The sequence below is a fragment of the Engystomops pustulosus genome, chromosome 3 (assembly GCF_040894005.1).
Source record: "Engystomops pustulosus chromosome 3, aEngPut4.maternal, whole genome shotgun sequence".
Taxonomy (NCBI): domain Eukaryota; kingdom Metazoa; phylum Chordata; class Amphibia; order Anura; family Leptodactylidae; genus Engystomops; species Engystomops pustulosus.
This window is the reverse complement of record NC_092413.1, coordinates 79,905,629-79,925,746: the sequence shown is the minus strand read 5'-3', so window position 1 is coordinate 79,925,746 and position 20,118 is coordinate 79,905,629. Positions and strand designations below refer to the sequence as shown.

The window sequence follows — 20,118 nt, the reverse complement described above, 5'->3', positions numbered from 1 at the left end:
CACACTAATATTTTAAAAATATCCTATTACAAAGAAGATCCTTGGACAGATACATGTAATTTTCTAGACCTGACTGCCTGCAATAGGCAAGATCATCATAGAAATCTAAGAGTATGGGGCACATTTACTTACCTGGTCCAGTCGCGATCCAGCGGCGGGTTCTCCGACGCTGATTCGGGTTCTGCCGGGATTCACTAAGCTCCGTGCGCCGATATTCACCAGGTGTCGCTGCTGTGCCGAGGTCCGCCGAAGTTCACCTGCTTTTTTCTGGTGTATGTGAGTGCTTGATCTTGCGACACAAATGGCTTTTTAAATTCTGCGGTTTTTCCGAATCCTTTGGGTTGTCCGGTGGCCACGCCCCCGATTTCTGTCGCGCGAAAGTCGGCGCGACTGCGCCAAAAATTGATCGCGTGCGTCACAATCCCGTGAAATACAGCGCAAAGCGGAAATATTCGGGAAAAACCCGACGGATTCGCGGCTGCGGACCCTTAGTAAATGTGCCCCATTGAGTTCAGAGGAGAAACTACATCAGTTCCCTGTTACTAGAATTCATCTTTATAAGACATGTCATTCAAGCTGACCATTACATGACACCTCCAAAGGAGGAAAAGGTGAAATACATTGTTTGCAGTGTCAAAAATGTAACAAACATGTTACAATACAGTAATATGTATGAAGCCTTTGGTGGATAGACTGGGCACGTTGTTAGTTTCCATTAAGATCTGCTATTCAGTCCCTTTCTCATTCAGATATCAGCTTGTAACACATTGTCAGATAATGCCGTTTCACAGTTTGGCCCTGCCAATATATCTAGCTTTTCATTCTGCTCTGTCTGCATATCTTCTGCATGAATTCTTAGTATAGAATCACATTCAAATCACTGCATCCCTCTTTATGTAAGGTTATGGGGAATTTACTAGAGGGGGAAGGAAAATCCTCTTGGCCCATACCCCAGTGTGTCAGTAATACAGTGACTTCATCTATCTAACACAGATATCACATAGACACAACGGATCTGGTTTAGCCCGTCTTCATGCCAGCATTGGACCTGTTATTTCACGGACGTTTGGATCACTGAGTGGATCATCATGATTTGTGTATTATAATTACACAGTGCTTTCAATATGCTACTTATCCCTTCTTTGTTCACATAGGACTAGTTGTTTGCAGAATAAATATGGCTGCATGTCAATTTAGAAGCTGTTTAGATGATTCTATACAAATAAAATGTATGACCAGACAAGGAAATTGTAATTCTTGTGCAGTATTTTGCATGTATCACTGGGAGCTTTGTCCTTCGGCTTCTTTGTCCTTTGTTCTTCAGCTTTGTCCCCTGTTTTTTAAAAGTTTTTTAAGACTCCTTTGAAACACTTTTTTTAAAGTTTTTTTTTTTTAATATTTAAAATGCAGACAGTATGTTACAGAGCAGGAAGAGCACAGCATATTCATACATAGCTTTGTTAAATAGATTTACTCATACCTTTCTATGGTTGTATCAGTCAGTCATTTCGTCATGAGGTGGTCTTACTAGTGATTAATAGCTATTAATAGCTTCTAAGTATAGAAAGAGAAAGTTATACAGAAGGTGTTTCCAAAGAGTTATATGTTAAACTCTCCAAACACCATACATAGACCTTAATTTCTTGTCAAATTAACTGATCCTAAGAATGAAACAAAAACACATAAAACAAAAGTATGCCTGCAGCATTTCGAATGAAAAAGAAAAAACAAGTTTGCAACACATAGGGGCACATTTACTTACCAGTCCCTGGCGCGCTCCGCGATCCGGAATGTCCGTCTGGAATGCATTGTGCTGCGATTCACTTAGATCGTTCGCCGATTTGCTGCATGTGTTGCTTCTCCGATCAGTTCTGTCGGAGTTCACCTTCTTCTTCCCGGTGTATGTAAGTGCATGTCTTGCGGCACAATTATAAAGTTAAATCGTGCGCTATTTCCGAATCTGTCAGATCGCCCACGGCCTGGCATGATTGCACCAAAATCCGATCGCGTGCAACACAGTCCCCTACTAAATGGCTGACACAGCATCGCAAATTCCGAAAATTTTCAAAATCCGATGAAAGTGCGTTCCGCGGACCCTTAGTAAATAAGCCCCAGTGTGTGTGAATCCAGACAATGCATTAAAGAGTCATTTAGACCTATGGTTAAAGGGGTTGCCTAGGATTGGAGAAATCACCCTTACCTGTAAAATCACCAGCTCTGTCAGCAGTGCCACACTCCTCCATGTCTGTCTTTGTTTACAGGACTGGATGCTAAAGTCATGTCAACAACATGTGACTACTGCAGCCAATTATTCGCTTTTAAACTATGAGGCCAGTGAATGGCTACAGTGCTCATGTGTTATTGTAATGTCTTTGCTGCAGAGATGGTAGCCATGCACGTCATTCCTTCAGGGAAGGTGGTGCTCCGGTAGGATACCACCCCTAAACACTATACAACCAGCAATCAAATTTTATACAGTAAAGTATATTTCTTGTATTTGTAGAAACATTAGATAGAAATCCAGAATTATAACGTTTCAGTCGTAAAGACCTTGTTCATATACGGATTGCTAGGTTCATAAGTCTGAAAGCAGTATTGAGAAAAGTAGTGAAGCCCATGGCCTGTGGCTTTTGTAGCGTTTGTATGGAGAGCCACGGTACAATAACCGCATGGGAAACAACAATAAGGACTGAGATGGATGCTGAAGTAGGGTTAATTGAACTAGTAAGGGTGACTGTTTACTAAATTAACACTCACACCGTATTGTAGGGTCCACTATATGTAGTTACTCGATTTTTTTTGTTTTGTTTTTTACTGAACAATAAAAATGTAACGAAAAAAATTACCATTAGGGAGACCTCTTTGTGTTCTCTCCTGCTCTCAGTAGGCGGTGTGAAGTATTGTCTTACAAAAAGAAGTTCTAGAAGAGTTTATGGGGCTGCTATTGTGCACCTTAAAGGAAATCTACCATTTGTTTCTATGTTATGTGAACCAAACATATTTTGAGAATGCTGTAGCTACACTGATGAAAAAACATTTATAAAGGCACCCCTCTGGAAAGCGGGGTGCCTACATAAACACGTTACACACGGAGCTTCCTGAACTGTCCAGACAGGACTAATCAACCTGAGCTGGATGACTCCTACACAGTAGCTGGGGGATGTTGCAGTGATTTATTACTACTGCCTGTCAGGGACAACACATGCAGCCTTCTCTGTAGCAGTGCATAATTGCGGTAAGAGGAGAAGCGCTGGGGCAGCCACCGGAGCGACAGAGTCTCATTATAATAATTTTATAATTGTTTTTTTCAGCAAAACCACTCAATTCAGGAATTAAACAAGATACATTTCTGCATCAGAGTGGCTACAGCATTCTCAAGGTATGATTGGTTCACAATGCATAAAAACAAATAGTAGATTTCCTTTAACCCCTTCCCGCCGTGGCCCTTTTTCGATTTTGCGTTTTCATTTTTCACTCCCCACATTCAAAAATCTGTAACTTTTTTATTTTTCCATGTACAGAGCTGTATTTGGGCTTATTTTCTGCGTAACAAATTACACTTCAAAATGGTGGTATTTAATATTTCATGCCATGTACCGGGAAGGGGGAAAAAAATTCCAAATGCAGTGAAATTGGTAAAAAAACGCATTTGTGCCGTATTCTTGTGGGCTTGGATTTTACGGATTTCACTGTGCACCCCAAATGACATGTCTACTTTATTCTTTGGGTCGGTACGATTACGGGGATACCAAATTTGTATAGGTTTTATAATGTTTTCATACATTTAAAAAAATTAAAACCTCCTGTACAAAAATTTTTTGGGGAATTTTGCCATCTTCTGGGGCTAATAACTTTTTCATACTTTGGTGTATGGAGCTGTGGGTGGTGTCGTTTTTTGCAGATTTTGATGACGTTTACAATGTTATAATTTTTAGGACTGTACGACCTTTTGATCACTTTTTATAGAATTTTAAAAAAAATTTTAAATGGCCAAAAAGTGCCATTTTCGACTTTGGGCGCGATTTTCCGTTACGGGGTTAAACGCAGTGAAAAACCGTTATCATATTTTGATAGATCGGGCAATACCTAATGTGTTTATGATTTTTACTGTTTATTTATATTTATATAAATTCTAGGGAAAGGGGGGTGATTTGAATTTTTAGGCTTTTTTATTATAATTTTTTTATTAACTTTTTTTTATTTTTACTATTTTTCAGAATCCCTAGGGTACTTTAACCCTAGGTTGTCTGATCGATCCTATCATATACTGCCATACTACAGTATGGCAGTATATGGGGATTTTACTACTCATACATTACCATGTGCTGACAGCACATGGTAATGAATGGGTTAACCCGAAGTAGCTTCGGGTCTTCGTGAGACCCGAAGTTACCATGGCGATGGATCGCCGCTCCCCGATGACGTCACGGGGAGCGACGATCCACGGAAAGATGGCGGCGCTTGCGCCGGCGATCAGCGGTAAAGCACCCACGATCGGTGCCGGGTGTTACCGGTAAGCCTTTGCTGCAATATGCAGCAAATACTTACCGGCTATGGAGAGGGCTCGGCCCGCGAGCCCTCTCCATGTACCGGGACCCGACATGTGACGTACTATTACGTCACATGTCGGTAAGGGGTTAAACCATTCAGGAAACCAGTGACAAGTTGTACAATTGTTTCCCACTGTATTGGGAAGCACCAGTTCTCTACATACAGTATCCTTCACTTATACACCTGTGTTTTACATATTTCTCATCATCTACGGGTCAACTGTAGTGGATCATCAGATCAACAAAACTTTTATTAAGATAAACTGCTTGTTTATTACTTTGTCTTCTGAATCCCATAAGTAAGAAAGTACAAGTCAGTGCCTCACGGATCAGACATCAGACATGGTTTTATAATCCTAAATTTTGCTGAAACAGTCATTTACCAAAATGCCAAGCTAAAAATAGACAGTGCGGGCCTCTTGCCAGCCTGCTGTTTATGAAATATATCTTTGATTTCCCAGTGATGGATGGCTTTACAAGGGCATTCAGTGAAAGTAATTGAATGAACTTTAAACATTTATCATTTGGATAATTTATTTCACATCATTGTTTAGCCAAAAGACGTCTGTGTGAGCATTAGTGGTTCTCTCTAAATAAATATGCTGGATATACTCACCGGCCACTTTATTAGGTACACCATGCTAGTAACGGGTTGGACCCCCTTTTGCCTTCAGAGCTGCCTCAATTCTTCGTGGCATAGATTCAACAAGGTGCTGGAAGCATTCCTCAGAGATTTTGGTCCATATTGACATGATGGCATCACACAGTTGCCGCAGATTTGTCGGCTGCACATGCATGATGCGAATCTCCCGTTCCACCACATCCCAAAGATGCTCTATTGGATTGAGATCTGGTGACTGTGGAGGCCATTTGAGTACAGTGAACTCATTGTCATGTTCAAGAAACCAGTCTGAGATGATTCCAGCTTTATGACATGGCGCATTATCCTGCTGAAAGTAGCCATCAGATGTTGGGTACATTGTGGTCATAAAGGGATGGACATGGTCAGCAACAATACTCAGATAGGCTGTGGCGTTGCAACGATGCTCAATTGGTACCAAGGGGCTCAAAGAGTGCCAAGAAAGTATTCCCCACACCATGACACCACCACCACCAGCCTGAACCGTTGATACAAGGCAGGATGGATCCATGCTTTCATGTTGTTGACGCCAAATTCTGACCCTACCGTCCGAATGTCGCAGCAGAAATCGAGACTCATCAGACCAGGCAACGTTTTTCCAATCTTCTAATGTCCAATTTCGATGAGCTTGTGCAAATTGTAGCCTCAGTTTCTTGTTCTTAGCTGAAAGGAGTGGCACCCAGTGTGGTCTTCTGCTGCTGTAGCCCATCTGCCCCAAAGTTCGACGTACTGTGCGTTCAGAGATGCTCTTCTGCCTACCTTGGTTGTAACGGGTGGCGATTTGAGTCACTGTTGCCTTTCTATCAGCTCGAACCAGTCTGCCCATTCACCTCTGACCTCTGGCATCAACAAGGCATTTCCGGCCACAGAACTGCCGCTCACTGAATGTTTTTTCTTTTTCGGACCATTCTCTGTAAACCCTAGAGATGGTTGTGCGTGAAAATCCCAGTAGATCAGCAGTTTCTGGTAGCAACAACCATGCCACGTTCAAAGGCACTCAAATCACCTTTCTTCCCCATACTGATGCTCGGTTTGAACTGCAGGAGATTGTCTTGACCATGTCTACATGCCTAAATGCAATGAGTTGCCGCCATGTGATTGGCTGATTAGAAATTAAGTGTTAACGAGCAGTTGGACAAGTGTACCTAATAAAGTGGCCGGTGAGTGTAATTATTTACCTTAAACTTCAGTTGCATCAGTCAAACAGGATCTGTTGCTCAGGATTTTGTTTCTATTATGACCATTAATGATTATAGTACAGTAATATATCATTCATATTCAAGTGTATCAAGTGTATTCATCTGGTACCAGAGAAGATGCCTTCATTGACTTGGTAGAGTTGTAGAATACTTTAAGCTTTAAATTATTGTAATCAATCCTTGCCAGATTAATTTTTGTTCCCATTGTATAACCTTTAATACCTGCACCTAAACCTAATGGGGCTTATTTACTAAGGGGCCGTGGCCGCACTTTAGTCAGTTATTCTGACGTTTTCGGGATTCGCGCCGAATGGGATTGTGGCACACGCGATGGGATTGTGGGGCGGCTGCGCTGGCTTTCATGTGACAGAAATCGGCCTGCGCTGTCGGACGATTCGGACTGAGCGCCGGATTTAACTTTCAAATTGTGTTGCAAGATCAAGCACTTGCATACACCAAGAAGAAGAAGGTGAACTCAGTCAGACCTGAGCGGGGAAGCGACACATGGAGGGTATTGGGCGCACGATCATAGGGAATCGCGGCACAGTGCATTATCGTCGGACAATGCACTTTTGTGAACTCCCAATTTATTGTATCTATGTGTTTGTTTATGTTGGATGAGTTTGTCATGATCTTTAGGAATTTTTAGTGATTAATGCTATAATCATACAACTATGATGTCCTTAAAGGGGTTGTCGAGTTCTGAAAAAAAACTAAGGGTGGCCGGGAGGGCGCTGCTTAAAAAAATAAAGTCCTACTTACCTTCCGGTGCCCTCCGGTATCCCGCTGCCAGAGCAGCGCTGGACTCAGCTTCCGGCCGGACCCGACAACCTTCCGGCCCGCATTCACAATGCTGTGAATAGGGACGGGTAGGCGTGCCCGGCCGCGGACGGCCGGAAGCTGAATCCTGGAGGGCACCAGAAGGTAAGTAGGACTTTATTTTTTTAAGCAGCGCCCTCCCGGCCATCCTTAGTTGTTTTTTTAAGAGCTTTTAGAAAGTATTAAGAAACTCAGACTTTTTAGTTTTAAGTAAGATCCATTCCTTTTTTTGGTATTCACCAGGATGCATTAATATAAAAATACAGACACCTAAAAAAAATTTCACAAAGTTTTCCTCCATATGAAAACTTTTGTATAATGATACAACTTAGTTTTTTAATGGAATTTCTGTAGACATATACACATGTGAACCCATTTAGTTCTCTTCTAACAAAAACACTAATAGAGGTAGGGAACATAGTGAGTTCACTGTTAAGTTTAAGATTAGGAATACATAAATTATCATGTGGTATGCCAATATGAACACACAGCCTAGCAGACTGAGGAGTGGTCTATCCTTCAGGAATTCAAAGGTCAAACAACTATTATTTCTTGTCACTTACATAGTCTTGTCAATTTTACCACCATTTCAACACAGGGCCTCTGTCTAACGAAAAACACTGGGCACTCACCACTTATTTAGGGCACAATCTATTTTGATATATTCATATTCCTATGACATCTACAACTGAGCAAGCTCTACTTAGTTATTGCATCTCTGTACTGACTGATGTCTGTTGTGTTGCAACTCGTGATATATTATTTAGTGGATTTTTGTACTAGGTTCTACATAGATCACATTCTCAAAATATTGCTTAGGTTAAATGTGATTTAGACTCTGTTGCATTAATATAAGCCAAAAAATAGCATTGCATTTGTTGAAGCTATTAATAATGGAAAGGTAATGGAAGGTCCGTTGATGTTGATGGGGAATTCAAGGTAAACAGAAAATGTGAAAATGTAGAAGTTCTGAGTCTATATTTAATATTAAACATTAATATATAAAATAAGCTGTGGTTATCACCTCTCAATAAAGCAGGATACACAATGTTCAATACAACAAAAGACTAGTCAGGAAGTTGTTACAGACTGCTCCCCATCAGTGGCTCATTCCAGACAAAAGTCAGATAAGGGAAGTGTAATGTGATGGCTTTAGTCCATTCTTCCCAAACACCACCCGCTGATAAGCAGAAGGGGGCTAGCTCTGCAGGGGATCTGGCAGCACATGTTATGTATCCTCACTGCTGCTGCTCTCAAAGTCATTGCTAAAGATATCATTCATGTAGTTTTGTAATGAGAAAGTTAGTGAGGAGACAAATTATGTCACTTGGCATTTCTATCTCTCTATTAGGTTTACTTCCAGTTAGTAGGGAAGTAAACAGCAGTTCCTTAGTCAATTGATTTGGGATCTAGGAGAGGGTCACTTTAAACAAACTGTGCATTGGATGTGGCAGTGATTTAGACGCAAACATTTTACTGACCTTATTTTGCAAAATAACATGTTACCTAATTGGCTACTGTTGGCCACCCCCCTCCTAGACAGTATTAGTTTTTACAGCGATATGGATGGTTTCCAGTGGGTGTCTTTTCAGATTGTGGTAACTTCTTTCCCAATACATATATTTCACAACTGATGTTCTGTTAAGTGTTCCTGAGTGTTCCGATGGCTGCATTGTCTTATAATGAGGCCTACTGGAGTTGTGCTAGGTTGTCCATCATTCTGACGGCACGAGTAGTATCACATTAACCTCACATCTGTTTGGTATTTGACTTCTTTTATATCAACACACTTTAATATACAGGCGGTCCCCGGGTTACATACAAGATAGGTTCTGTTGGTTTGTTCTTAAGCTGAATTTGTATGTAAGTCAGAACTGTATACTTTATATTTGTAACCCTAGCCAGAATTTTTTTGGTCTCTGTGACAATTGGATTTTAAAAATGTTGGGTTGTCATAAGAACCAGGATTAACAATAAGGCATAATTGTAGACACCTTTGATAACTGTTATAGCAGTTTATTGTAGCCTAAGGCTAAAGTACTGTAAATTACCAAAATCCAGAGGTCCGTTTGTAACTAGGGGTCGTTTGTAAATCGGGTGTTCTTAAGTAGGGGACCGCCTGTATATCTTCTCCATTTACTCTGTGGTTCCCATAATATCACATTCTTGTTGATTGCTGAAGTGCATGTGTAAGAAAAGCCAAAAACTAAAGAGATGTGGTAATGCCTTAATAGTGGGATACCAATATATTACAAAAATACAAATATAACCTTATTGAAATTTCATACCACAGACAAAAATAAAAGCATTTAAAAACACATTCAAGTGTAAATTCATGTTCACTAAATTGGAACTACGCTTATTCTACAGGCAGGTCTAGCCCAAACCTGGCACAAAGTTAATGAGTACACACAGAATTAAAACTATGGGGATTCATACTATATAGTAGTTTGGGTAATGATGGTAAAAAAATAAACCCCCATAGACCACAATCGATGAGTTGTCACAGTAACAGTGAGTATCAAACATCACTTCATGCAAATCGATAAAAAAGGTTATCTCCAGGTATGGAGAAAAGGGGCTGGCTGCCCAACTCGTTCCTTGTGGCTTCTTCAGGGTTTTATCTTTGTCTGTGCTATAAAATTTCAATAAAGATATATTTGTATTTTTGTAATAGTTCAGTATCCCATTATTGAGGCATTACCACATCTCTTTGGTTTTGAGTTGATTATATTTATCAGATGTGTGGCCCTGTAGTTGTTTTAGGTTACATGTATCAGGGCAGGTTACATGTATCTTAATGTTTGAATTCTTGTTAAATTTATTTCCTATGCATCTTAACAATGGTAGTGTATTAAGATTGTTAGCACCTACTGATATAAGTTTAACAGCTGTGAAAATTGAGAGGCTTCTCTGATCTTAAGAAACAACATACTAAAGTCTCCGACAATTTTAGTTATAATTGGTAAGGCAGGTGGCAGAGATGGTATTTACTGATCTGTTCCCCTTTTTCCACATCTACAGACAATTCTTAGTCCACATCCATATAAATAGGTTCATTAGCCTGTGTAATTTGACTTCAGAGTCCTTAACATGCTTGACTTTACAATTGGATGCCAATACCCTAATATTGCAACTAAAAATTATTAATCGTGATGTATTCGTTATAAACCCATGACTGTTGAATGCTTATTTGGCGATCATCTAATTCTTCAAACACTTCCATGCATTTGTTTTCAAAAGGGAGAGGAAAGTGGCTCCCAGTGGCCTCCAATTTTGTCCTGTGACTGTTCAAGCTCTCCTTCAAAACATTACAAAGTCATACTCAATAAAAGTTTGGCTTGTTCCACCATGATCAGTCAGGTCAGGTCGCAACAATGAGGACAAATAAAATACAAAATCACATGGATGGGTAGTTAGAATAAGGGCAAAAAGTCAGGATACCATAATACAGAAAAACACAATATCAAGATACAAGGAGTTTGCTGCAAACAGAAAATATTGCAAGCACAGTTGATTTCCTTTAGGGATACATATATGTACAATTTAATTATCTATAATATAGTTACTAAACTGTGAAACAAATCCATAATGTTCACATCAAAAATATGTTGTTTCACAGAATCTTTTTAGGATCATCTGATACAATGGGGCTCATTTACTTACCCAGTCCAGGGAGTCCACAAAAAGTGCATGGTCCGACGTTCATGCACTCTGCCACGATTCACTAAGATCGAGTGCACGATATCCTGCATGTGTCGCTTCCCCGCCTAGGTCCGACAGAGTTCACCTTCTTCTTCCTGGTGCATGTAAGTGCATTGTCTTGCGACACAAATTGAAAGTTAAATTGTGCTCAGTCTGAATCAGTCAGATTGTCCGACGGCTTGCCCCCTTGATTTCCGTTGCATGAAAGCCAGTGCAGCTGCGCCAAAATTTGATCGCGTGCGACACAATCCCCTGCTAATTACCTGTCACAGCCGTGCAATCTCCAACAAAGTCGGAAAATCTGACAGAAGTGCAGCCGCGGACCCTTAGTAAATAAGCCCCAATGTTCGCAAAACCAGGTACTGCACACTACAGCATTTATTATAACAAATTAAATGTTTATTCTTATTTTCACTATATGCTTTCTATTTTAGCTCAGAAAATCTGTACCTTCAATTGTAGTAATGATATGAAGCTGTAAGAAAGCTAGCTATCCGGCCTTGTGCCTTTGTATCCTATTCTGTGTATTGTGCAGTCTTTGAGTCTGCAGATGCTTATCTGATATGAAGTTCAACTAACTAAAAGGACCTTTTGCCATCTTTCTACATAGGTCTTTCAGCTCATCTGTAACTGTAGCACCCTGTCTCAATGAAGTGAATATATTGCTCTAGGTTACTGTAGTGTTGTCTCCTTCCTCTTGCTGTTGGAGTCATTTGGAAAACATATATGGAGGTATGTAATGTAAGACCTCCTCAGACCACACAAGTCAAGGGGCTGAGTCCTTCTGTGGCCTGTCAGCACTTAACCTATTCAGCTGACATCCCAATAGGGAGGTAAGGTTAGCCTAAGCTTTCTGATTAGCGCTGGGGGCCACTTATGTCCTACTGTTTGGAGCCCAGCTCTCATTAAGTGGCTTTTATGTTGCACACGGAGGTGATGCCGACATAAGGGGTAGGGGTTGACATTGCTTTACTCCTGACACTGAATGGACTCATTGAGAATCCATGCTTTATACGTTGCCTTATATTTACTGAGGGATATCTACGTAAACTGAAGTGATGAAACATAAGGCTTCATTCAACTACTTCATCATTTTGTGAGCTTCATTCTTCTGCTAAGTCCTGTGTTGTGTATTTGGAGTAAACATTACATGACCTTAATATGCGGTGACATACATTGACTTTCCGGCATTATATGTAGAGGCACTTTTCATTTTGTGGGCTCTGTTTACATACAATGGCCTTTTTCCTTGTAAATGTCTAGTTTGTCTAACCCATGACTCCACTGTAAATAAAGCTGATTTGTATTTTTTGGAGACTAGTTCAGAAAATAGACTTGTTAGATATATTACTGTATGAGAAATTATTGCTTTATTAAACTCTGAGGCCAAGATTTCATGAAAGTCAAATTCCTGTTGTGTCTGTGTGTGAACATGGGACTAGTGAGGACAGCTTGACACCTTGGTATACAATTAGAAAGACAGCATGAAGTGAGAACACTGCTTCAAAGTAAAAATCCTCCATCCTCCCTGATAGCCATGAGGTTGTCATCAGGTATGAGAAGCCAGCATGCTACAGACATCTCTGAATTCTATCGGATCAATGCTGTGTTTCAGTACTATGCCTCTTATCTGGAGAAATGATTATCCAGTATTCAGTATTACTCAGACTTCTTAATGTATTACTGCTCTGTGCTGGGGCACCAATGGATCTTCATGAATTGAACATGTTGGATCATCTGCCTTCAGTCGTGTTTGTTATACTTGTTCATATAATCAGAAAGTGTTGGCCTTCACTAAAAAAGTGACAAAGTACCAATGTTGGTTCCCCACGTTTTTTTTCCCATTTTTTTTTATGCGCACACCTCAAACCATTTTCCAGGATTACATTATCAATTTTGGGCAACTATTCGAAAGAACCGTCAGCATACTTATTGTTAACATAGAAATGTAGCCCTTCAAATATCTAAGAGTCTGACCCCCAGTGATCTGATATAGATGAACGATTCTAATTATAGGCCCCTTTAACAGGGTTTGTTCAATCCATATTTCATGGAAAACCATATATCTCTGTCAGAATGGAGGCAGCAGAATGCTTCATTAGAATATAAATTAAGGTTAATATACGTGTTTACTATAAGTAGTATATGGTATGGTATAAAACTGTAAGGGTTCAATGAAAGTCATGAACTATACATTAATTATGGAGATAAGATACTGCTCTTATTAAGGGAACCTGTCACCATCTTTTACACCACTATCATCATCCTCAGATAAGGCATGAAAAGCCCCTTCTCGCATTCCTTCTTTTATGTAAAATGGGCAAGGTGTAGCTGGTAGTTTAGTGGTATAAAAGCTGGTGACCGTATCCATTTATGTTACCCTTCAATTTCTATGTCCTATAGTGTCATTATTTCTTGTATAATAACTGTTTAGTGTGTGACTATTCATCAGTAAGAGGAAGCAAAATAAATGTAAAAAAAAAATTATATTCTATTCTTATTTTTAATGATTTAATAATTGATTGATTAACACATGTCAATACTGTTGACAATACAGAGTCGTGCCTACTGTCCATTTGTTGATGCTTTATAAGAGCTCTGCATACGCCATGTGATGTCTTACAATGTGACTTTGACATTGGTGACACGCTGGGATTAGCAGTGATTGACAATATTGGTTTGCACACGTCTGCTTATGACATAGACAGGTTGTTTTTGTGTTTTTTTTTTTTTTTATAATTTTTGACAAGGTAAAATCCTTCTCCAATGTTTCTTAGCTCTTTGTCAGAGTTTTTGTATCTGCCCTTCCATGTCACCAATGATTTATAAATCAGCTGCACCACCTGCAGTGAAGACACAAAATACTATAGGCTTTAGATTTCCATTATGACCTTGAATGTCCTTGTTAAAAATGAAAATGACCATGGGTATCTGATTAATGTAACTGATGTCAAGAATAATTATTTTACACAATTTTCTGTGCTTCACCTTAGAAATACTATATTGTAAAGTGGTACAGAATTTGATGTCGCTATATAAATAAAGATTATTATCATAATACAACACTTTAGGAGAGAATAGTGCACCAGATTTATTAGCAGCGTATATAGCAAAAAACATTTACTATAGCTTACCGCATGCATATGTTAGACACCAATCTGTAGTTGATACCTTACAATATCATTTTGCCCTCATTTAGGATACATGTTTTGTAATATATAGTGTCATGTAATCTGAACTATTGGCATTCATTTGTGTGCTATACAGTATCCCAGGGCCCTTAGAAGAAGTCTTTCTACATATGGAAGTATATGATAACTTGCAACACTTACCTTATTTAATCTTGTGGCCACCAAGCTATATATTCCTATTCACCCTACCATACCCATACACACTTGGCTAGCATGGATGTGTTCTCAATACGCAAAGGGAAGTAAGCTTCTACCAGACAACCTTAATTTGACTGTCTCCCCTGAAAACCTGCTGCCAATCGATCTTACCACCCTTCACCAATATCTTCCATCATGGCAAAGTGTGGGGGCCCTCTAACGCTTTAGATGGTCTGGCAGTTAGAGTAAAAAATGGCAAGAGCAAAATGTGAACAATTGAAAATTCCAGAGGGAATGAACTGTTTTAATATTTTAAAGAACGTGGCAGGCCTGCTAACAATAGAGTATACCTGCACTTTGATATCAGCTTCACAAGAGCCCTGCAGAACAATAATAATGTACACAGATGTCCTTCACTATGGAAAGAATACTGTATTAAGGAAAAGTACAATATACTTCATGTTTCATAAATGATATGCTCTAAAGTGTCAGAATAAGAAAATGGCTTCCTTTATATAATCATGGAATTTCTTAAACTTGTCATTTATAGTTCCCAGAAATAACAGAACATTGTATTAATTTATGTTTTTCAGGACCCATCCATCACCCTTGGAATACATGACAAGCTACAAGTACCAAACACCATTAGAAAGTCTTGGAATGAAAGAGACAACCGTTGTGACATTTGCGCCACTCATCTCAATCAGCTGAAACAGGAAGCTATCCAAATGGTAACATCCCTGGAGCAGTCTGCCAATGCTGAGCACTATGATGCTGCTTCTCCAGGATCTCCTCCAGGACATTCTAATATTCCAGCCTTAGTAGGTCCAAGACACATGGGCCTTCAGCCAAAAGACTGGGTATACATGCCAAATCCCTACACAACACCCAACTACCCTGGCTTTGTGGCCAACAAACATGGTGGTAAGCCTAACAGTCTTGGGCTTGCCAACGGTCAAGAAAAGAAAAATGGGTCTCCTTCACATCAAGCCAAAGTCAGTCTCCCAATGGCAACAAGCCCAAATAATGGCAACATCATGAATTCAGTAGCCATTCAAGCTCATCAATACCTTGATGGTACATGGTCATTATCACGAACAAATGGTGTGACACTGTATCCATATCAGGTAAGTCTTATTTTTGACTATGGAGCTAAGCTTTTTTCTAAAAGTAATTAAATTGTTTGTGGATACATGCCCTATTTCCAAAAGAAATGAATGGAAAGAAAACTCATTTGTTGTATGTATGTCAGACCTCTCGAAATTGGTTCTGGTGGCAGGCGTCTGAGCATGTTAACCAGACCCACAGCTGCCTTGCGCCATCCATAGAAATCATGGTGATTCATTCCTAAACTCAGGGCTCAGGCTGTGGAATGAATGATGCAGGCCTTAGCCAGTGAGCCCAAAGGGCATTATCCAGGAACTGGATAAATGGCTAATTCCCAGTTTACTCAGGGCTGGTTATACATCTTCCTGTGAAGTATTAACTGATCAGGACCTCCAAACCTGTACCTAAGCATGGTTGCTGCTTGATCCAGTACCCTAAATCCCAGCCTGGATCTCCAAACCTGTAAATTGACCCTGTTTCCTGTCTGTTCTGAAACCCTGTATCCTGCCTGATCTGGAATCCTGGAACAAACCCCATTCTTTTGCCTATACCCTGATTTTCATGGTTGTTCCCCTGTACTCTTGTGCCTGCATATTTATCTGTCCTGACAATGTATTTAGAGAGAGGACAGGAGTGAAGGTGAGGAGTGAAAGATCATCTTTAAATGCATTCCAATACTGAATTAAGTATCAAGTGGGTATTTTGTAACAATGTAAAGCCTAACTAAACCATTGAAGATAACTTTTTTTTTTATTGGAGAAATAAATAATGCAAATCATACTTCTAAAGATGGTAATATACGTCACTAAAGGGAACCTGTCACCACACTAACCCCCCTAAGCCCACAAACAGTAAATTCTTCTGTAATATGAACGTCTCCTGGAGGTCTGTTTATCAGGTAACCCTGCTCCCTGCAGCCAGTTTGCTCTGCCCACTCCATGCATCTTGTGTCCCAGCTTTGCCTCCTAATTTTGATGTCATTCTGGAGATCTCGGAGTCAGGGCTGGGACGCAAAATGCATGGAGTGGGCAGAGTAAACTGACTGCAGGAGCCGGGGTTACATTACTGCCTGACGGCATTGTAGTCGGGTTCGTGGTCAGGTTCGACCGCGGCACTTAACAGGTTAACTGCTGCAGTCGGTGCCAGCAGTAAGTGTCAGCCATGTTATACAGCTTACACCCGCTGTGTATGCAGAGAGCTCTTCCCATACTCTCCCTGCAGCACCACACTGTAATAGTATGTCTGGGTGCGCGAAAGAGTGAAGTGATACAGCTCCTGTGCCTTCATTCTGCGCTTCCTCCTGCAGTGAGCAGCTATCTATCTGTGGTCTGATAAGGCTAAGATCTAAAAGATGAGACTATCATAATTATATTATTAACAGTATCAGGTTCCTTTATCTTTCAGTTGTCAGTGGATACAGGGAAAAATATTATTTAGGGTAATTCTATAGAAACTGATGGCAAGCAAAAAGGCTTCCATTTACCAACAGCATTAGGCATCTGCCCTTCTCTTCATTTTGGGGCTGTGTTGTGACTGGAAACTGAGCTAACCACAAAGCTCTAGCATTAAAGGACACCTGTCATCAGGTCTCTTCCACTAGTCCTGTCACTACTACCTGTTGGAGCAGCTCACAAGGATCCCATCACAGCCTTTATCTAGTTATTTCATACATTATTCATTGTAAAATCATCTGTTCTTTATTATGTAAATGAGGCTGGTCACATGGTCAGAGGCAGTGATGTCACCCCTGTTCCCCCTCCCCTCTCCTCCCCCTGCTCCTGTCTGTGTGTAATGTATAGTAAAGCATTGCTGGTGTGTGCTGCATCTGCTGACATGCTGCATCCTCCTAATACACAGAGACATGTTCTGTTATAACATGTTCTGCTATAACATGGCTGCCTGTAGCTGTTGTATCTCTCCTATACACACACACAGGCTGCAGGGGGCGTGGCCACCAGCAAGCACATGGAGCCATCACATCATTATACAGCCTCACATCATTATACAGCCTCACATCATTATACAGGCTGTCAGTCAAGCACTGGGGGTGTGGCTGTGCCTCCCACTCATGAATAGAGTGGACAGCTTGAATATGCTAATGCTTCATTGGACATTTCACGGGTCATTTGCATACAGCTTTAGGACCTCATTGCTTAGGTTTACAGGCATGTAAAGGGACAATGAAGGGATACAGGCAATGCTCTCTAATGGTAGAATATGAAAATATATTTAGATTAGGGGGTTATTTTGCATGACGGGTTCTCTTTAAGAAGAAAATAATTTCAGTGAAAATTAATTTTTGTCTAATTTATCAAGGATGTATATCAGCATCCAAGCATTTATGTGAAGGAGGCTCATCTGCGTTATGATTTGTAGTGAATCCTATGTAGGGAATCGTGGCCTCTTCTAACATCCCATTCTCTGGCTGAGTTTTAATTACCAGTGAGGCTGGCTAGACTGCACGGCTCCTGGTGTGGGCATCCTCCACTTCACAAATGTGTGAGCTTCTATCTTCCCAGACTTCTCAGAAATGGTTGAGTGGCCTGTAAACTAAATCCCCTTCTGTCTTCTGAACAAGTATCGGCATCACTATGTAATGCTATAGGTGAAAAAAGGAAACGGTTAAATGGTCTAAATTAATTTCATATTGTTGTAAAAAAATTGTGTCTTTATGATTCGGTAGAGCACAAACGTTTTCAATTTTTTATTTTTTTTTTTGTTAATCCTAAATAATCCATGGCTAATGGCATTTCATAGCTGTGCAATTACATCTTTAACCCCTCTGTGACCAACGCTTATTGGTGCGTGAATGTCCACATACATTTCATAACAATTTTTACTTAGTTTCTTTTGTGAAAATATTTTTCTTAATAACATATTCTTTTATATAATTAGCAGACAATTAACTAAATATGTTATAAAAAGTATGTTGTTTTGTCATTTTTAGCATTTAGATTTTTTTAATAAGCGGTAAAATTGTAAAAACCTTTACAAAAATATGTAATAAATAACTACAGTGTCAATCTGTCACCAAAGGGTTTTATTTAGCAAAGTGTCTTCTGCTGCTCCTAAAGCTGTCTGCCTTCAGCTGGCAGGCTTGAGGGGACGCGCTTCAAACGGTCATATCTCCTGGATTGTGGCAACTAGAAACACAATTCTGGTCCACTTAAAAATAACGAGGATTGTGTTGTCTAGCTGAAACAGAACCAGAGATATCCACTCTTAAAGTTACAGTCAAGAATTGAGATCTGTATTTTAAACATTTTTACTGTAACTTTAACAGTGGATTTATAGGGTTCTGTTTATCCTAGAAGGGGGATTCTCCTCTTTAACCCCTTAACGCTCTGCGCCATAGCTCTACAGCGCAGAGGTGCAGGGAGTGTATGAAGAGGGCTCACGGGCTGAGTCCTCTTCATACAGAGGTGGGGGTTGTTGCATATTGCAGCAAACCCCCACCGCTAATAACCCGATCGGTGCAAGCACCGATCGCGGCTATTAACCCTTTCATTGCCGGAGCCATCTTTATTACGATCGTCGCGCCCCTGAACGTCATCGGGGGGGCGGCGATCGGTTGCCATGGTAGCCTCGGGTCTTCGTTTGACCCGAGGCTATCTGTCTTCTGCCGATTCGTTACAATGAGCCAGTGGCTCATTGTAATGAATGAGCTGCAAAAATGCCATATATTGCAATACAGAAGTATTGCAGTATATGGTAGGGTTAATGAACCCTAGATGGTCTAAGAATTAGTGGGGAAAAAAAAGTTTAAAAAATAAAAAAAATTAATAAAATATTAAAAATTCAAATCACCCCCCTTTCCCTAGAACTGATATAAAACATAATAAACAGTAAAAATCACAGACACATTAGGTATCGCCGCATCCCAAAATGCCCAATCTGTCAAAATATAAAAACGGTTACAGCCGGCGGTGACCTCCGAGGCGGGAAATGGTGCCCAAATGTCCGAAATGCGACTTTTACACCTTTTTACATCACATAAAAAAATGGAATAAAAAATGCTCAAAATGCCGCACAGACCTCAAAATGGTAGCAATGAAAACATTGGTTCATTTCGCAAAAAATTACTCCCCAGCCCCGTGCACCAAAGTATGAAAAAGTTAGTAGCGTTAGAAGATGGCAAAAAATTTTTTTTTCCTTTTTTGTACACATTCGTTTAATTTTTGAAAATGTATTAAAACACAATAAAACCTATATAAATTTGGTATCGCGCGATCGCACCGAACCAAAGAATAAAGAAGACGTGTTATTTTGAGTGCACAGTCAAAGTCGTAAAAACTGAGCCCACAAGAAATTTTTTCAATTTTTCCACATTTGGAATTTTTTTTCAGCTTCGCAGTACACGGCATGTTAAAATAAATAACATTTCGGGAAAGTAAAATTTGGTACGCACAAAATAAGCCGTCACACAGGTCTGTACACGTAAAAATGAAAAAGTTATGGATTTTTGAAGGTGGAGAGTGAGAAATGAGCGAAAAAACCCTGCGTCCTTAAGGGGTTAATAGGACACCAGAATTGTGTTTCTAGGTGCCACGGTTCACAAGATCAGGTTCAGGGACTGTTTTCAGTTTGGCACTGTCATGACTGCAGATAAGACATACATAACTGTATTGCAGTTGTGAAGGGGTTACTATACTTCTATATTTCTTAGCATTTTTTCTGGTAAGCATCAGCATTATAGGTGTCATATGTTACTAATCTGTCTCTATGTATTATTCCTTGAACTCATTGGTAGAAGACTGTAATATAACTAA

General features: G+C 40.0%; 1 protein-coding gene across 1 annotated transcript in view; it reads left to right on the top strand.

Annotated features, from left to right (window-relative positions):
- KIF26B (kinesin family member 26B) overlaps nt 1-20,118 on the top strand; it is a 214,700-nt gene that overhangs the window by 75,180 nt on the left and 119,402 nt on the right. Inside the window, exon 3 of the mRNA XM_072141195.1 lies at nt 14,836-15,369. Within this exon, the coding sequence (XP_071997296.1) occupies nt 14,836-15,369 (534 nt within the window). The remainder of the gene's footprint in view (nt 1-14,835; nt 15,370-20,118) is intronic.